Source organism: Sciurus vulgaris, assembly GCF_902686455.1.
Source record: "Sciurus vulgaris genome assembly, chromosome: 15".
NCBI classification, from domain to species: domain Eukaryota; kingdom Metazoa; phylum Chordata; class Mammalia; order Rodentia; family Sciuridae; genus Sciurus; species Sciurus vulgaris.
The window spans coordinates 18,832,440-18,848,868 of record NC_136476.1 but is presented as its reverse complement, the minus strand read 5'-3'; the positions used below and the strand labels follow the sequence as shown (position 1 = coordinate 18,848,868).

The following is a 16,429-nucleotide window of genomic DNA, read 5'->3' as shown; positions in this document are numbered from 1 at the left end:
AGAACAGGAACTGTGTGGCTTCACTTTTCCATCCTTTAGCCTTCATGACAGTTCTTATTCCACAATTCTTTTGGTGTCAATCTTCTAATGAAGCCTAGAAGCTAACAATAACAAACACTTTTTGAAATGGTGGACCTTGCCTAATGAATAAATGTAATAAAAGTAGATTTTGATAATGACCTATACACAATTTATTGTGAAAAAGAACCAAAATCAGTCATGCCAGTGTTATAAATTTGTGTATTTTTATTCAAAGTAAATTTGTACGACTCCTTTGGCCAATGTCTGTTAATGGCTAGTAACTTGGTAAATTATAACTGTGGTGATTCCCTAGTCTTTTCATTTATTTAGGTCATGATGGGTGTCCCCATTTAAGACTAGCCATACACCACAACTGTTCTCTACTCTTGGAATGGAGCTAATCTTTGTCCAGGCTTTTGCTAGTTGCTGCAGGTTAGCTCTGAAACAGGAATAGGAAAGACAAAAAAGAATCTCCTGCTGGCAGGAACAAAAGAGAAAACGATTAGTGTGAGATGTGGCAGAGTGGCTGCAAAAATCAAAATATTCTTGTGTGCCTGACTTTCTACCAAGAGATACTGCCACGTGAGCCACACAAGTAATTCTCAGTATTTTGCAAAACTACTTATTCCAGGTTTTGGTAGACACAGGGTTCCAACTTACATACAACATCTAGATACCAAAAGTAGCTTAATAATTGAAATGCACCACATGTAATATGTAATTATCAAATAGATACATACAGTACAGTGTATACAGTGCAGAATTTTATGGGCATTTAGGACATATTTCCTAGGCTCAGTTAATGTGAACTTGCTTTGAGCCAGGCGGGACTCAACCTTATAGGTAGATTCTCTTATTAATACTTATAATAACTCTGAGAAATGAGCAGCTTGGTTCCCTTTGACAGTTAAAGAAGACTCAGGAGGGATTGAGTTTCCCCTGGTCTTTGCAGCTCACAGTGCTGGATCCAGGACTCCCCCAGGTGTGTCTGCCTGCAAAGCCATGTTCCTCGATCATCTCATTCTCTTTGGGGAGCTCATAGGTGCAATGGGGGGGGGGACAGTCCACTGAAACGAAAGCTCTAAGTCATAATATAACAGATATAGACATTAAAGGCTTGAAGTGCCCCATGACTGGTCTTCCAGCTCTGACAAGAAGACATGGTAGGAGTCAGGAAAAGGCTCTGTCAAAGTAGACAACTTGGTTGGGGCAGAACAATAAGCTAATGAAATTTGCAACGTATTTCAAGGAGGGAAGAAGGAAGGAAAACCACACCAAGGGACTAAAGAATACAAAGTAAAATAAGTAATCTAAACATTTAATTTTTTTAATTTAATGAAAAAGCGTAATCAAGCCCATTGACAATGGCCAACTATTATGAACATGTGTGCCCATGAAATCTTACTAACATAAAAGCATGACTTCTTTCTGAGAAATGTGATAGTTACAGTGGGGTTGATTGTGTTTTAAATCTGCTAGAAAAGGAGATCAGGGACTAGATGTGTGACATTGAATCCTGTGTGAGCAGCTTTGGAAAATTCTCATTAACTACAGAAACTGAAGGATTTTCAAGCCAGTAGCTATTTTTTGTTTTTTGTTTGGTTTTTGTTTTTTTAACCCTCCCTTCAAATCAACAAGTGTTATAAAAAAAAAAAAAAAACATTCTCCAGAAAGAATGGAAACAGGGGACTTAAAAAAAAAAAAAAATGACCTTCCTGATCCCTGAGAAGAAGTAAACTCCTTTTCCTTTTCATCCTGAAAGAAATATTACCTCAAGATTAAGGGATTGAAGTATTTCCTGAGTTTGTTGTGGTGGTGGTGGCTATGAATGTGGTTGTTGTCACGTGTCTAGATAGTTTTGTTTTAGTCACTTGTCACACAGAAATTGAAATATGTGATAACTCAGGTTAATGGAAGCTAAAATCTTTGGGTCTATGAAGAGAATAATGCTGTACCTGGTATACGAGCATTTCCTGCTTTTGTATGAGAAGAACCTACCAGTCTTTGATATTGTAGATGGCCCTAAGTGTAGAGGGAAGGTCAGGGTAGGTCCCAAGTGGGAGGGCCACATAGCATCTGATGAGAAGGAGCAAAGGGAAGGAAATGTCCCCACAGACCACTTCCTTCTCCCTGCAGGGGATCCTGGGAAAGCCAGAGGAGAGCTGCAGGCCACAGGGGGGCTGTTGGGAGCAACTCTGGCTTTGAAGATGTATGTGGAAAGGCTTTAAGGTTGTTGCTCTGGATCCGGTGGTGGGTGCCCTCAAAGCCAGTCACAAGGGTCATGATAAGAAATAGAAAAATCTTGTCAACACCTGAACCAAAGGAGTAAAGGGGAAGAAAATCCCAGCTATTTTCAAAAATGGAATTGAGATTGCATATCTTGAGAAGAACTTTTAGTAGAATCTGACAAGATACTGAGTTGCAGAGACTTAGGCATATTTGAAGTTTTCAGACTTGGGAAAATATCACAAAGTTGAGCAAATGGCTTAGAAATATGCCTTGTGGAACCTTCATCACACCGTTTATTGTGTACTGACAAATGCAACCTTGTCTTCCCCCCAGAAGCTTTCAACTTAGGCTACTGGGAGCACACCAAAACATAAAGTCAGTTTCATCTTGTGGGGTTTTCTATTATTCATTCAGCATGCAGTGCCCACGTGCAGAGCACCCACAGTTCTGGTGAACAGGGCCTGCATGACCAAAGCCAGGGGCTTCACTGGCCACAGGGTTCTCATCCTTTCCAGAAAGATCACCATCTACTGGTTTCTGAGAGGCTCTACCTGCATGTATGGCTCTTCATCCCTGATAGTATTGGTCAACACTTTTTATAGTCCTTCTGCCCTACAAGTGACTTTCCCTCTGATCTCACCAGTGTGCTTCAAAGGAATTTTCAAATTTAGTATTTTGAACCAGTACACATAATTATCCTGTTTTGTCCCTCAAAAAATTGCTAATAAAGATTGGTGAGTATATGTGTGTGTGCAAGTGTGTGTGTGTGTGTGTGTGTCTGTGTGTGTGTGTAAAATCTTTTTAAATGATGGATGACTATTTTCAATGCATGTAAGTATAATTCTATCACCTGAAGCTTTTTAAGTGAGCAGGGAAAAAGTCTTGGTACAGGTTAATCTAGCACAGTCCAGAGTTCTAAATTACTCCATTAGACACAGTACAAAATACATTATTGCTATAACTAGGCTAAGGGTTTAATATTTATTTCATTCTGCTTTACCAGCCAAAATTAGGTCTTGTCACAGCCTGTATTTTCTCTTTATTACATTAGCAAAGAACACTCTGAGCTTTATTGAGGAAATTAAATTAAATTAGAAAGACAGCATTCAGCTCTAACAAGACTTACACATATTAGTAATTTTGATGCTGTACTCTAAGGGCCTGCTTAGTAAGGAATAGCAGACCCTTGGATTCACTTTTCCTAAACCACTATTTCCAGGAATGTCTATTTGCATAAATTGTCTGGGATACTATTTTGAATTTTTTTATTTATTGGCTTAACACAAATGTTCTATATCACTCTTTAATTTCTTACTCAAGAACTAAACTAATATAAACTAGCCAGAAAAATTACTTGAATTCATTGATATAGCTTCCTGTCAACTCCAATTTTGTTGTTAACTCTTTAGATCCTCCCTCAAAGAATGATCAGTTGAGACAAGTGTAAACAGCCAATTTTCTGCTTTAATTACTTCAGTTAAGATTCCAGATTACTAATTTTTATTTTCATCTGTGCCATCTCTACCCTAACGTCAATAGAGATGGTGGTAAGTTAACTCTTAACATGAATAGCAATGCATGTCATGTAAGCATTTCAAAGCAGTATATGAAACTTTATTTTTCAAAAGTTCAAAATATATAAAAGTGAACAGAATATTATAACACACACACACACACACAAAGAATTTCAACAATTTGTAACTCATAGCCAACTTTGGTTCATTTTACTTTCTCCCTCCCCATGTAATCTGAAGCACATTCCAAATCTCATATCATTTTATTCATACATATCTTAGGAAAAATCCCTAATGCTAAAGAGCCCTTTTTTAAAAAACTAAGATACCATTATCATCCATTTAAAATATGAACTAAATAGAACAAACAACAATAAAAAATATGAATAATTCAAACTAATTATCAAATACTGTTCAAATTTCTAATTGTTTCAGGAAAAATTTATTTGGATCCTAATTGAAATAAAGTCTGTTTAAATCCCATTGTCACTGTTATTTTTCATTTTTAAGGTATTTATCACAGATATGGGGTTGTTTATCCCAGAGTCTGGATTCTGGTGATTGCATCCCCGGTTTCATTTATCATTCTCCCCTCTCATCTACTTTTCCTATCAATTGGTTGTTGGATCCAGAGGTTTGGTCACCTAGAGATTTGACTTCAGATAGAGCGTCTCTTCCCAACAGAAGGCGCGCAATGTCAGAATGCCTTTCTTTCTGTGATATTAGTGCTGTTGATAACCAATGACCAGATTCATTAATTCATTGGGTTTTTCTTTCTTTTTCTTTTTATTCTTTTTGGATATATATGACAGTAGAGTGTATTTTGACATATTATAAATACCTGGAATATAACTTACTCTAATTAGGATCCCATTCTTGTGGTTGAACATGATGTGGAGATTCACTGGTTGTGTATTCATGTATGAACATAGGAAAGTTGTGTCCAATTCATTCCACTGTCTTTCCTATTCCCATTCCCTCTCCCTTTCATCCGTTCCTCTTTGTCTAATCCACTGAATCCATTCTATTCTTCCCCTCCCCCAACACTTGTTGTGGGTTAGCATCCACATATCAGAGAGAACATTCAGCCTTTGGTTTTTTGGGATTGGCTTATTTCACTTAGCATGATAGTCTCTAATTCCAACCATTTACCAGAAAAAGTCATAAAGTCATTCTTAAAATAGGGAACTTCTAATTGTATTGTTTATTAGCTAGAAGGTACGAGTGAGTTTTAAACAAGGGACTGCCTGACACATAATAGGTGTACAATAAAATAGTTATGCAAAATTGATTACTTTTTGTAAGAACCCCTGTGACTATGGGAAATTATTAGAAGACTTGCTGGCTTAAGATCCACTTAATAAAGCATCTCCTCTCCTAGAATCATCATCCTTCTTTACTTTGCATAAGGTATCACTTAGAGATGGCTTGAGTTGCATTGCCTTACCACTCTTAATATCTTCTGGTACTAGTACCAGTTTTTAAATGCATTTTCAAAGACATTTTGGATTCATCCAAGGATTATCCTTTCTCAGCCTTATGCTAATTTAACATTATGTTCTTATTGGAAAGCAGAGAAACCAAGAACAGGAAAACTGAAGAAGCCCTGGATATGTTACAGAATAGGTCTTCCATCTTAAGGTCAGCCCCAACCATTTTGGGGTGGTCAAAGAGTCTGCAGCTGACCCAACCTGTGACATGTTGTCCCAGCAGCAGTTTCCCAAAGAGAAATGTGGTATTCTTACTATACTCAAAGCTCAGCCAAGCTTATGGCAAGACAACCTGCCTTTGATCTGCCATTTAGTTGTGTGCCTATCAAACAGTACATTAAGAGAATCTGTAAATATCAGCTTGATTTGCCCCTGGCACAGAGTGTATACAGTTCCTATAGTGTAAGTAGGTTTGGAAACATTGTGGGCTTTTATCTTAATTTTCTGACAATATAGCATATAATCACAATAAATATCCTCCTTCAGTGCTAAAAAATTTTCATAGGCATTGCAATTATAATGCACAAGTATCAAGTTCTTATATTTAAGAGGATCTTTTTTTTTTTTTTTTTTTTTGGTGGTGCTGGGGATTGAATCCAGGACATTTTTCATGCTAGGCAAGCACTCTACCAACTGAGCTATATTCCAGCTCCTCCTTTTTTTTTTTTTTTTAATATTTTGTTTTAGTTGTAGGTGGACACAATACCTTTATTTTATTTTTATGTGGTACTGAGGATCGAACCCAGGGCCTTACGTATGCTAGGCAAGCGCTCTACTGCTGAGCCACAACCCCAGCCCAAGTTCTTATATTTAAGACAGCAGAATGTAGTGTTAGAACTTCTTTGCTGGAGAATATTTTGATTTTTACTTGCTTACACAATATATATGGAAAGCAATATAGCAAATGTGCATTCCTACTATACTCAGAGCACACAGCAAGAAGCACAATGTAAAACTTCCCTTGGATGAGCCAAGCAGTTTGGGGCATATGGGAAGGAAAAAGAACAATTTTTGAGGCAGAGTCTTAAACCACAGAAGAAAACTGATCATGATAATGTGCTTGGGTTTTCCAGGGGGGGGCGGGGAGGAAAAATATTCCCAAAAATTTGTTGAAATCATTAATAAAATTTCATTTAGGTGAGAGTTGAGTTAGGCTCTTAAAAAAAAAAAACAGTAGGAATTAGAAGATGGTAAGAACCTTCCTGAAGAAATAGTATGAGCAAATTATCAGTGCTTGTATCTTCGGAGCACATTTAGGGATAATTAAGGAATTTCAGTTTGGTTAGATTGGGAAATATCTCTGGGATGGCAGTAAACAAGGAGACGTTGGTAGGGGCCATGGTAGCAAGGACCTTCAGGGCTGAATTGAGGCATTGGCACGAGAAATGGTGCACTTTAAGTAGGGGGTTGTTGTGACCTGATCAAGCAAGGGGGTCAAGAATGGATCTGAACAGTGGACTGAGACATAGGTATATGTATGATTACATGAATGGTGTGACTCTACATTGTATACAACCAGAGAAATGAAAAGTTGTACTCCATTTGTGTACAGTGAATCAAAATGTAGTCTGTAAAAATAAAAAAATTAAAAAAAGAAGAATGGATCTGAAAGGGAAGTTGAAAATGAGTCATTAGAGAGGAGGAATGTTTTAATAATAGAAGTTACAAGACTGGACAACTTAATGAAAGGAAAAGGAATCTGAATTCTATATTAGAGTGATTTCAAATGAAAGAGGGAAGTGAGGAGAAAGAACTGCTTCAAGGCAAAATAGGAGAATGGGGTCACAATGTGACCATGGATGGGAGATTAGGGATGTCCAGAAGGCCTTTGGGAATATATAAGGTTGCAGTTTAGGAATGAGATCAAACCAAATATTGCAATTTAGGAATTGTCTCTAGAAAGATGGGAGTTGGAATTTACTTCTGAAAGGTTCTCAAATGTATCCACGTCTCCCTCAGACTCCCCTGCTGCTCCCTCATTCAGGTGTCATCATCTCTTATACTCAGTCTTTCAAGTCTACATTTCATTGATATTATTGGCTTAAAATAGTCCTTGAACCAGGTGCACTGGTTGCTTGGGAGGCTGAGACAGGAGGATCTCAAGTTCAAATCCAGCCTCAGCAAAAGCCGAGGCGCTAAGCAATTCAATGAGACTCTGTCTCTAAATAAAATACAAGATAGGGCTGAGGACGTGGCTCAGAGGTTGAATGCTCCTGAGTTCTATCCCTGGTACCCCCCCCCAAAAAAAAAAAGTCCTTGGGAAAGAAAGAAATCTCTCTGACCTTGACAATAAAAAGCACTGCAGTATTCCAACTTGCTTCCAGTTTTATTGTCGCTCTGGGAATGATTTCTGATTTTTTACTTTATAAGTGAGAAGGTAAAGAAGTGCCCAAGCCAGATGGAAAGGCACTTGTATTTGCATTGTAACTTACATTTTGAATGGCAGAGGCACAGGTACAGAATCTACCAGCAACTGCGAGGTCAGGCAGACATTCTGGAAATAAATGTGCACCTGAGTGACAAACCAGACCGTCTGCCATGTCACCAAATGCTGCTCACTCTTGCAGTTCATGCATGTTAAGTTTTTGGCAGATTTATTAATTTCTTTAATTAAAGGACTTGGAGGATATGAATAATGGAACTATTTGTTCCTAATTGAGGCAAAACTTAAAAACACTGAATTGAAATCTGCTCCCAGAATTTTTCATTACAGAAATTTTAAATTTCGATTTAAAATACATGCATACATATGTGTCTTTTTGTTTCTTGGATGGTGAATTTTGCCTAACCAAAAACCTAACTTTTATAATCAACTTTTCACATAATGGAAATGGAATTTCTTTTTTAAGCCTTTCACTATGAAAGTAGGACCCTTGCCCTCCTAAGAGCAATTCAAGTTCTTTCCAGTTTGCTGACAATCCAATATAAGAGTAAACAAAGAGAAATGAATCTCTTTAAATCTTTTTTACAACCTTTTCTTAGTTAAGTTTCTCTTAAAGATGTTTAAAATGTATTTTTTATTTTTAATTGGTACATAGTAGTTGTGCATATTTATGGAGTACATTATTTATTTTTTGATTCATGTATAATGATCAGATCAGGGTATATGGCATATCTCTCAGCTCGGACCTTTATCATTTCCTGTTTGGAACATTCAAAATCCTCTCCACTAGATATTTTGAAATGTATAATTAATTGTTGTCAAACATAGTTATCTTACTCATCTATAGAATATTAGGCATTTTTCTTCCTGTCTATACCCCACATCCCATCCTGTCTCTATCACCTCTCCCTCACATCCTTTCCAGACCCTGGTAACTACTGTTCTTCTCTCTATGAAGCTTATTCTTTTAAAAAATAATAATAATAATAAACCCAGAGCCAGGTGCAGTGATACATGCCTATGATCCCAGCTACTTGGGAGGCTGAGGCTAGAGGATCCCAAGTTCCAGGCCAGCCTGACAATTTATCAAAACTCTGTCTCAAATTAAATAAAAAGAGCTAGAGGTAGCTCAGTAGTAGAGTGCTTGCCTAGCATGTGCAAGGCCTTGGGCTCAGTCCCCAGGACTGCACAACAAACCAACCAACCAGGAAAAGTATTTGGCCACTTAAAGGATCAGGATCATTTCTTACTCTATGCTATAGTTACAGTTGGATCACAGCCTATCACTTATAAAATTGACCTAAGAACAGTAAAAGAGACTGCAAATCCAAAACAAACAGTTCAGGTTAAATAAATAGAAGAAAAATATTTTATAAAGAAGGCCTTTTAACAAGCACAATTAATTTGCAGATACTTTACAGAGGAAAATGAAGTAAACAAGATGATGTCAGGATTGCTTTTTAGTCTTTACCACTTCTAACTAGAGGAAATGATTCCAGGTGCCTGTTAGGAACATTCACAGTGTTGTTATAGTCTAATTAGAATTTGCTTTTGAGGCCAGTTCACTGCTTTGGAGGAATCATTCACAAATGAGTACTGTGGGCTATGCAGGGAACATGGCTGTGTTCTTTACCAGTTGAAACTAGGAATGTTCTCTGGACAGATCATAAGGCATTCATTTTAGAGCCATTGACCAGAATTGCAGGGTTGAAGGCCAGTCATTTCCTGTTGAACATCCAGACAATACTACAGCTAACCACAAACCCAGAAATTTTAAAGAAATCAAAATTGGCCAAAATGACACTAGTAAGAGGCTGAGTCCCTTCATGCCTGACACTAAACAGTCTTATTTTTCATGGTCTGTGCTGCTTCTGGCAGGGTGAGGCTCCTCCACGGAGAACTGACCAATGGATCCGATGGTTGGGCATTGGGTCAATGGTCAGAAGTATTACCTGTCACTCCTCCTTCCTCCTCCAGTCCTGACTGCACTCCTCAGATTAGAGAGGCTGGCTCCACATCACTATTAGGCCACTCTCAGATCTCTTGGGTTAGAAAATTCTGTGTCTCAAACTTCTAAAATAATGAGATTCTACTCTCAGCTCCTCTTGTCTACCTTCTTTCTGAAAGTACAAACTTAGTACTTTGAAAGATGAAGGGTATTGGACACTCACAGTTCCTTCTCAGGTGTCCTCATTATTGGCTAAGATGCCTAAGACCCAAGAAAAACTATCATTTGAAGACCATGTATATATATAGTATGCAAAGCCATAAAGTGACAGCCATCGGTCTTTGAGTCCCCAGACCTTAACCCCTCTCTTATATCATGAATATATGACCAAAAAACAGATGAATTTAAGAAGAATGAGAAGCTGGTGGGTGCCGTGGAGCATGCCCATAATCCCAGCAACTCAAGACGCTGAGGCAGAAGGTTTGCAAGTTCAAGGCCAGCCTCAACAACTTAGCAGGACTCTGTCTCAAAATAAAAAATATTAAGGGCTGGAAGTGTAACTCAGTGGTACAGCACCTCTGGATTCAATCCCCATTACCAAAAAAAGACAATAAAGTTCATTGTAGGGGAGAATTATATACAAACTCGTAAGAAAAAAGAACCTTTTTATAGAAGAAAACACCCAATATTCAGATACTCTTCCTGAACATACATTCTCTATCTAGGAAGGGTCCCCAGTGACCCCAGTGTTCCAAGGTTCCCCTGAACTCTGAAGTCATTTTGAGGGACTCTTATCTAGTCCTTGTCACCTGTCACTTTTCTTTCAAAGCATTGCTATCTCTTTTGTCTGGCTACATTCAATTATTTTTAGTTCCTTCACCTCCCCACTGTCTGCTGTTTGGATAATTAAGCATTAAGTTCTCTTCTTTGTTGAGATCATATATTTTTAAAAGACTGACTACAGGAAACCAGCAACTTTGAAATATAGGCTTTGAAAAGCAAACCAATAAACTTAGCAAGAGTAAGATTTTGAGAACAGAATCCAAGCAACCACACATTCCAGCTGAGTCTTCATGCTGAGGAGGTTACAAGCTTGTGGAGACGAATGGCTGTTGGTTTCTCTGCTCTAGAGCTTATTAAGAGTGTGAATGCCAGAGTTGACCACTTAGGCCTCTGACACATGCTGTGTGTTATTGAGCAAATTGCTTTATTTTTCTATTTTTTCAGTCTCTAAAATAGAGCCAATAATAGTACCTAGTTCATAGGTGGTTATGAGGATTGAATGCAAGTGAAGCCCTTAGCACCTGGTGCATGGAAAGTTTTCAGTAAATGCTAATAATGAAAAACATTCATGGAGTTTTAAGAAAAGATGTGCTTGCTTTAGATTTGCATTGAAATTTCATCTTGCAGCCACTCTACCAGTCCTTCCTGCATATGGCCTAATAATAACCTCAAGTGTTTTTATTGCAATTATTTTCCTCTATCGGCCACTCCATGGGAAGGATGCAAGAGCAGTACATCTACATATTTAGAGCTCTCTGATTCCATGCAGATGAAACTCATAGACCATTTGGGTTGACTGGCTTCTTGGTTCTTTTTCTTCTTCAGGTGCTGGAAAGCTTCAAGATCATGGACTACAGCCTTTTGCTGGGGATCCACATCTTGGACCATTCCCTTAAAGAGGAGGAGAACTCACAAAATGTGCCTGATGCAAAGCGACCTGGGATGCAGAAAGTCCTCTATTCAACAGCCATGGAATCCATCCAGGGTCCAGGGAAATCTGGAGATGGAATCATCACAGAGAACCCAGACACGTGAGTGCAGTCACATGCCCACCCTGATTGTGACAGCTGCTGCTACTGGGTAATTACAAATAGTCACATCCCCCTCAGCACTAAAGCACTTAACACCTGGTACATGGAAATAGATGGCACTCTGGGAATGGACTTGTACTTGGCCCTAGGATGGGTCCAGCCAGCCTTCATTTCTATTCATCAGTGGATAACTAGACAAGTGGCAGTGTCCTGGTTGTTGTTATTCTTTCAACCACAGAGTTTCTTTTTTCAGATGTCTCCATTTTTTAACAATGGTCAGAAAGGTTTCTACTCCACATTCGAGCATCTACCATAAGAGGGAAGAATAAACTTTGGATTTGAATACACATGTATTTAAGCAAATGTAAGATAGAAATGGTGTTCACAAGTCAGAGCATTTTTATATGCATGAGGAGATTTGTTAATCTAGTCCTGTGTCCTGGCAGATGTGGTCTCTCTCCTCAGCCAGATGTGATGGTAACTGCAGGATTCATTTGCATGTGTAAAGTGCATATTGACAGTGGAAGCAATTAAAACCAAAGAAAATTATTGAAATGGTTAACTACATCAGGTGTATGTTTTAGCCAATAAGCAAGGAGACTGGGAAAAAGAAATCATTTTCTGTGGTTATAATGGCCTGACTTCTGGAATTCTCCAAAAGTAGCTAAACCATAGGCTTATTTCACTTTTATAAAAGAAATTAACATGTATTTGATAGTTTTAATCTTTGCTTGTGATTATGTCTTAATGTTCAATAATCAGTTAAATTATTCTGTATCTGTATGGTGAAACACTATATAGCTATTAAAAAACATAGTACATTGAATGTAAAGAAATGCTTATCATTCAGTGAGTGGAAAAGTCAAATTATAAAACATGATAAATAATCTCCTATGTAGATTAATAAACACATGCACATACTGGAAAAGATACCAAATGTCAATAGTTATCTCTTCATTCCTAGGAGTGGATTTTTTATATATTTTCTATATTCTTTTCTATGATTCATTTTTTTAAATCTCAACAATAAACATTCTTTTGATCAGAAAAAAAGCATTACATTTTTTTAAAACAATATTTTATTATGCTCTAAGAATTCTTGGTCACACTTTTAAAATAGGAGTAATTTTTAAATTGGATTCTTCCCATCCAACTTTTCAGAGTTGATAGCTATGATATTTCTCCATTGTGAGAAAGCACATCATTCTGGATTACCAGAAAGACATTAAACTGATGCAAAATAATAATGATGATGATGATAAAGAATTCTTAAAGATTTATTTTCAATCTATTTACTATAATTTTTTTTAACTTTCTATTCTTTCAACATACAATAAAATATTTTCTCTTTTGTTCTATCAACAGAATGGGAGGCATTCCAGCTAAAAGCCATAAGGGAGAAAAACTACTTTTATTTATGGGCATCATTGACATTCTACAATCATATCGGTGAGACATTTGGGGAAGTGGTCTTTCATTATTTCAAAGTAATCCAAAATGTTTTTGAAAATGCATCAGGTGTGAGTGGTTTTGCATTTTCATGGTTATTTTTCTATCTGTTTACTTTTAGGTTAATGAAGAAGTTAGAACACTCCTGGAAAGCTCTTGTTTATGATGGTGTAAGTGACTAATGTTACTTGTTAAACTACATATATTTTCAGTTCCTCAGAAACTTTACATGTGCTTAGGAAACTGTGTCACTGCATGTTAAGAGGCGAGGAGCAAAGGGCTTTATAAACTCGGAATCTTAGACTGGCACATTGGTCCAAATCTAAAAACAAAGACCACATAAATTCAAATAGCTATTCACAGAGATGACATCCAGCCTAGTGGCTTTAGTAGAGGCCAAGAACAAAATGATAGCTGTTTCTGTGGGAAATGCAGAGGTCCCAATTATGAGATAATGAGGACAAAATCTCTTTTCAAAGAGACACTGAGAATAGAAGGACTGTTGAAGTAAAATTCTCAGGACACCAGGCCATGAGTGGTTGGAGCCCTGACTTTGATAGTGGACAGCCCTGAACTTGAACTCTGCCATCACCACTTGACCAGCCATATGAGCTGGACTCACTGCTTGTGATGTGCCTCCTCCTTGGTTTCTGATCATAACAAAGGGATTATAGTAGTACCTACCTGCTATGAGAATGAAATAAAATAATGCATGTTCATATTCAACCAAAAGCTCAAAACTTAATAAGGACGTAGAAAGTGAAAATGTTTAAGATGGTGTAGATTTATATATGTTATGGACTTACACATTTGTATACATGCTGACTGATAGGAAGATGTTGCAAGAATTGTTTTGTTTTGTTTTGTTTTTGGTGCCAGAGATTGAACCAAGAGATGCTTAATGCTTACCTCTGAGCAACATCCCCAGCCCAAGAGTTACATCTTAATGTGATTAAAGAAAAAGTCAATTGTCAAAGTGTAGGCAGTCTTCCTCTCTCTCTCTCTCTCTCTCTCTCTCTCTCTCTCTCTCTCTCTCTCTCTCTCACACACACACACACACACACACACACACACACACACACACACTCTTATGGGCACTTCCAATGCACACACACACACCCCACAGAGTCACATCTAGATGTTAGATTTGAACTTCCTGCTGCTGACAGACCATTTATTGGCCCTAAGCCTCCTTCAGTTAATAACTTGATATGACATATTCAAAGAATATATTGGTCAAAGATGTAGTCACACGTTTCCTTTTAAGATGCTAGCAGCCGCTTTGCTTTGAAAGAGGATAAATTATGAATGCTGTTCGTCTCCTTTCTGGAAAAGAACACACATTTTTCAGTTCTGTAGAAGACTGTTAATAACCTTTCAGCATGAGAGATCTGCATTTTGTCTGCAGGTTAAGGACTACCCTGTGTCAGAGTGCACTTTTAAACAACAGGCTCACAAATTCATTTCTAAGAATTAACCCAAGGCTTATTCAGATCAAAGATTCCTCCTATGAAAAGGTCATGGGCAATTTTAATTCTCCTTCCAGCTGAGAAAGGTGGGGACTACATAGCACCTTGAACGTGGAAGAGAGAGAGAGAATTTCCCCTGGGTTATTCCCCTGCTGTTTTCTGAGTCAAGTTAGGTTACCTATTACTAAGTGAGATTTCTGATCTCAGTGGCCTTTTCCAGTATTGGCCAGAAGCTTCTAAGAGACCCCTACCTTTGTCCATTTAAAATATACCTTATGGTTGTAGTGAATTTTTAAGAAAATCTCTGCTGATTATATATTTGTGAAATTTTACATAATATTCAAGACTTGTTTTTGTTCACAAATATGGTTCTTATTTAGACAGTATTTCTTCATATCTGGCTCTTATTTAGATAGTGTTTCTTCATATCAAAGAAAGCACTAATGGAAATCCTTTAAAGGCAAGGGCTGAGTCTCAGTGAGTCTCAGTTATCTATGGATACCCCTTGTATCCTACTGATATTCTAAATTATTGTGCTTTTTGTAAGAAGGTGTCTCCTTCAGACAGAAGCTGCCAGGATCTGGGAAGAGTACCTGTCACATCAGGGGTAAATGTCCTGTCACATTCCAGCCTTGCCAAGAGCCCGGAGGGCCTTCGTAATGTGGTGAAGATGTGTCTAGTGTACCGTGTCCTTCATAACATGCTAATTATAGAACTACAGATTATCATGTCTGAAAGCACATGTACTGCTCATGTAACATGCTATTTCACAGAGGCAGAACCTGAGGCCCTGAAACTAGCTGGTTCCAGAATCACACAGAAGATCACAGAGCCATTTATTTTGTGTGGGGGTAGGGTAGGGGTTGTGGTACTGGGGATTGAACCCAGGGTGCTAAACCACTGAGCTACATCCCAGCCCTTTTTATTTTTTTATCTTAGGATAGGGTCTTGCTAAGTTGCTTAGGTTGTCTTTGAACTTAAAATCCTTCTGCCTCAGCCTCCCAAGCCTCTGGGATTACAGGCATGCACCACCACACCCAGCTAGTCACACAGCCTTTTAAAGTTAGAACTTATACCAGATCCAGCTCTCCTGATTTCTTATCAAGTGTGTTTTTCTCCCAACCCCACTACAGACATTTTATAGTATCTAAGCTTAAATTGATAGAAATTTACCTATTGGAATTCATAACCTGCATTCAAAATGGAGCATTATACATATAAGTAAACTTGTCATTTCTAGAAATGTACAACTTGAATAGTCAATAAATGATTGCTAAGTGAACATAGAGAATTGGCCCTTCGTCCATTCCCTTTCCTGGATTTATAGTAAAATGGCCCTTCAGTCCTAAAGACTCCTGCCAAGCATGAGAGAATTGAGTTGGCAATACAGGTCAACTCTGATCGTAGGTAATTCAGCACAGCACGAGTTAACCTTATCTCCTGTGCATCCTCCTGGGTCTCTTCACCTTGCTACTTGGAGGTGACACCAGAACACTTTTTTAATTTAAATGTCGCTCTTATATTAGGGTGCTTTGTTTATATCCCCAATTTTTGTTCATGACTGAGTGCTACCCTTCATTCCCAATGATACTGGAAACACTGGTTGCCTATAAGAAAAGATTTTGAAACCACCTCCAGGGACACAATGTTATGAACAAGAATCGAGTATTTTGATTTATGTAGCAGTCTTTCCCGTCCCCTAGTGCTCTATTTCCTCTAGAATCTTTGTTCTTTTATTGAGTCTGTGTCCTCCCAACCAGCCCAGGGCCCTGCAGGACACAGAACACTGCTCTCTCTAGCTCTTGGCCACTTTTGGTTAAAGTCCTCAGCTGACAGGAAACCACTTACATAGATCTTTCTTCTGACTTGAGATGAATTCTCTGAAAAGTAAACCTGCCATCCTTGTTTTGTCTTTTCAGGACACAGTTTCAGTTCATAGACCAAGTTTTTATGCAGACAGATTTCTAAAGTTTATGAATTCCAGAGTTTTCAAGAAAATTCAAGGTAAGAATCTTATGAAAATGTCTTACTTGTAGCACTTAGTTGCTAACTTCAACATGTATCCATGCAAGAAAAGATTTTTTTGTAAATTTATTATGTAATAAACCAAAT

At 37.9% G+C, this 16,429-nt stretch overlaps 1 protein-coding gene across 2 annotated transcripts in view; it reads left to right on the top strand.

Annotated features, from left to right (window-relative positions):
• Window positions 1–16,429, top strand: part of PIP5K1B (phosphatidylinositol-4-phosphate 5-kinase type 1 beta) — a 294,504-nt gene that overhangs the window by 201,426 nt on the left and 76,649 nt on the right. For both annotated transcript variants that reach the window (XM_079112037.1, XM_079112038.1), the window contains 4 exons: window positions 11,194–11,399; window positions 12,765–12,848; window positions 12,970–13,018; window positions 16,237–16,321. In XM_079112037.1, coding sequence (XP_078968163.1) covers window positions 11,194–11,399; window positions 12,765–12,848; window positions 12,970–13,018; window positions 16,237–16,321 — 424 coding nt within the window. The remainder of the gene's footprint in view (window positions 1–11,193; window positions 11,400–12,764; window positions 12,849–12,969; window positions 13,019–16,236; window positions 16,322–16,429) is intronic.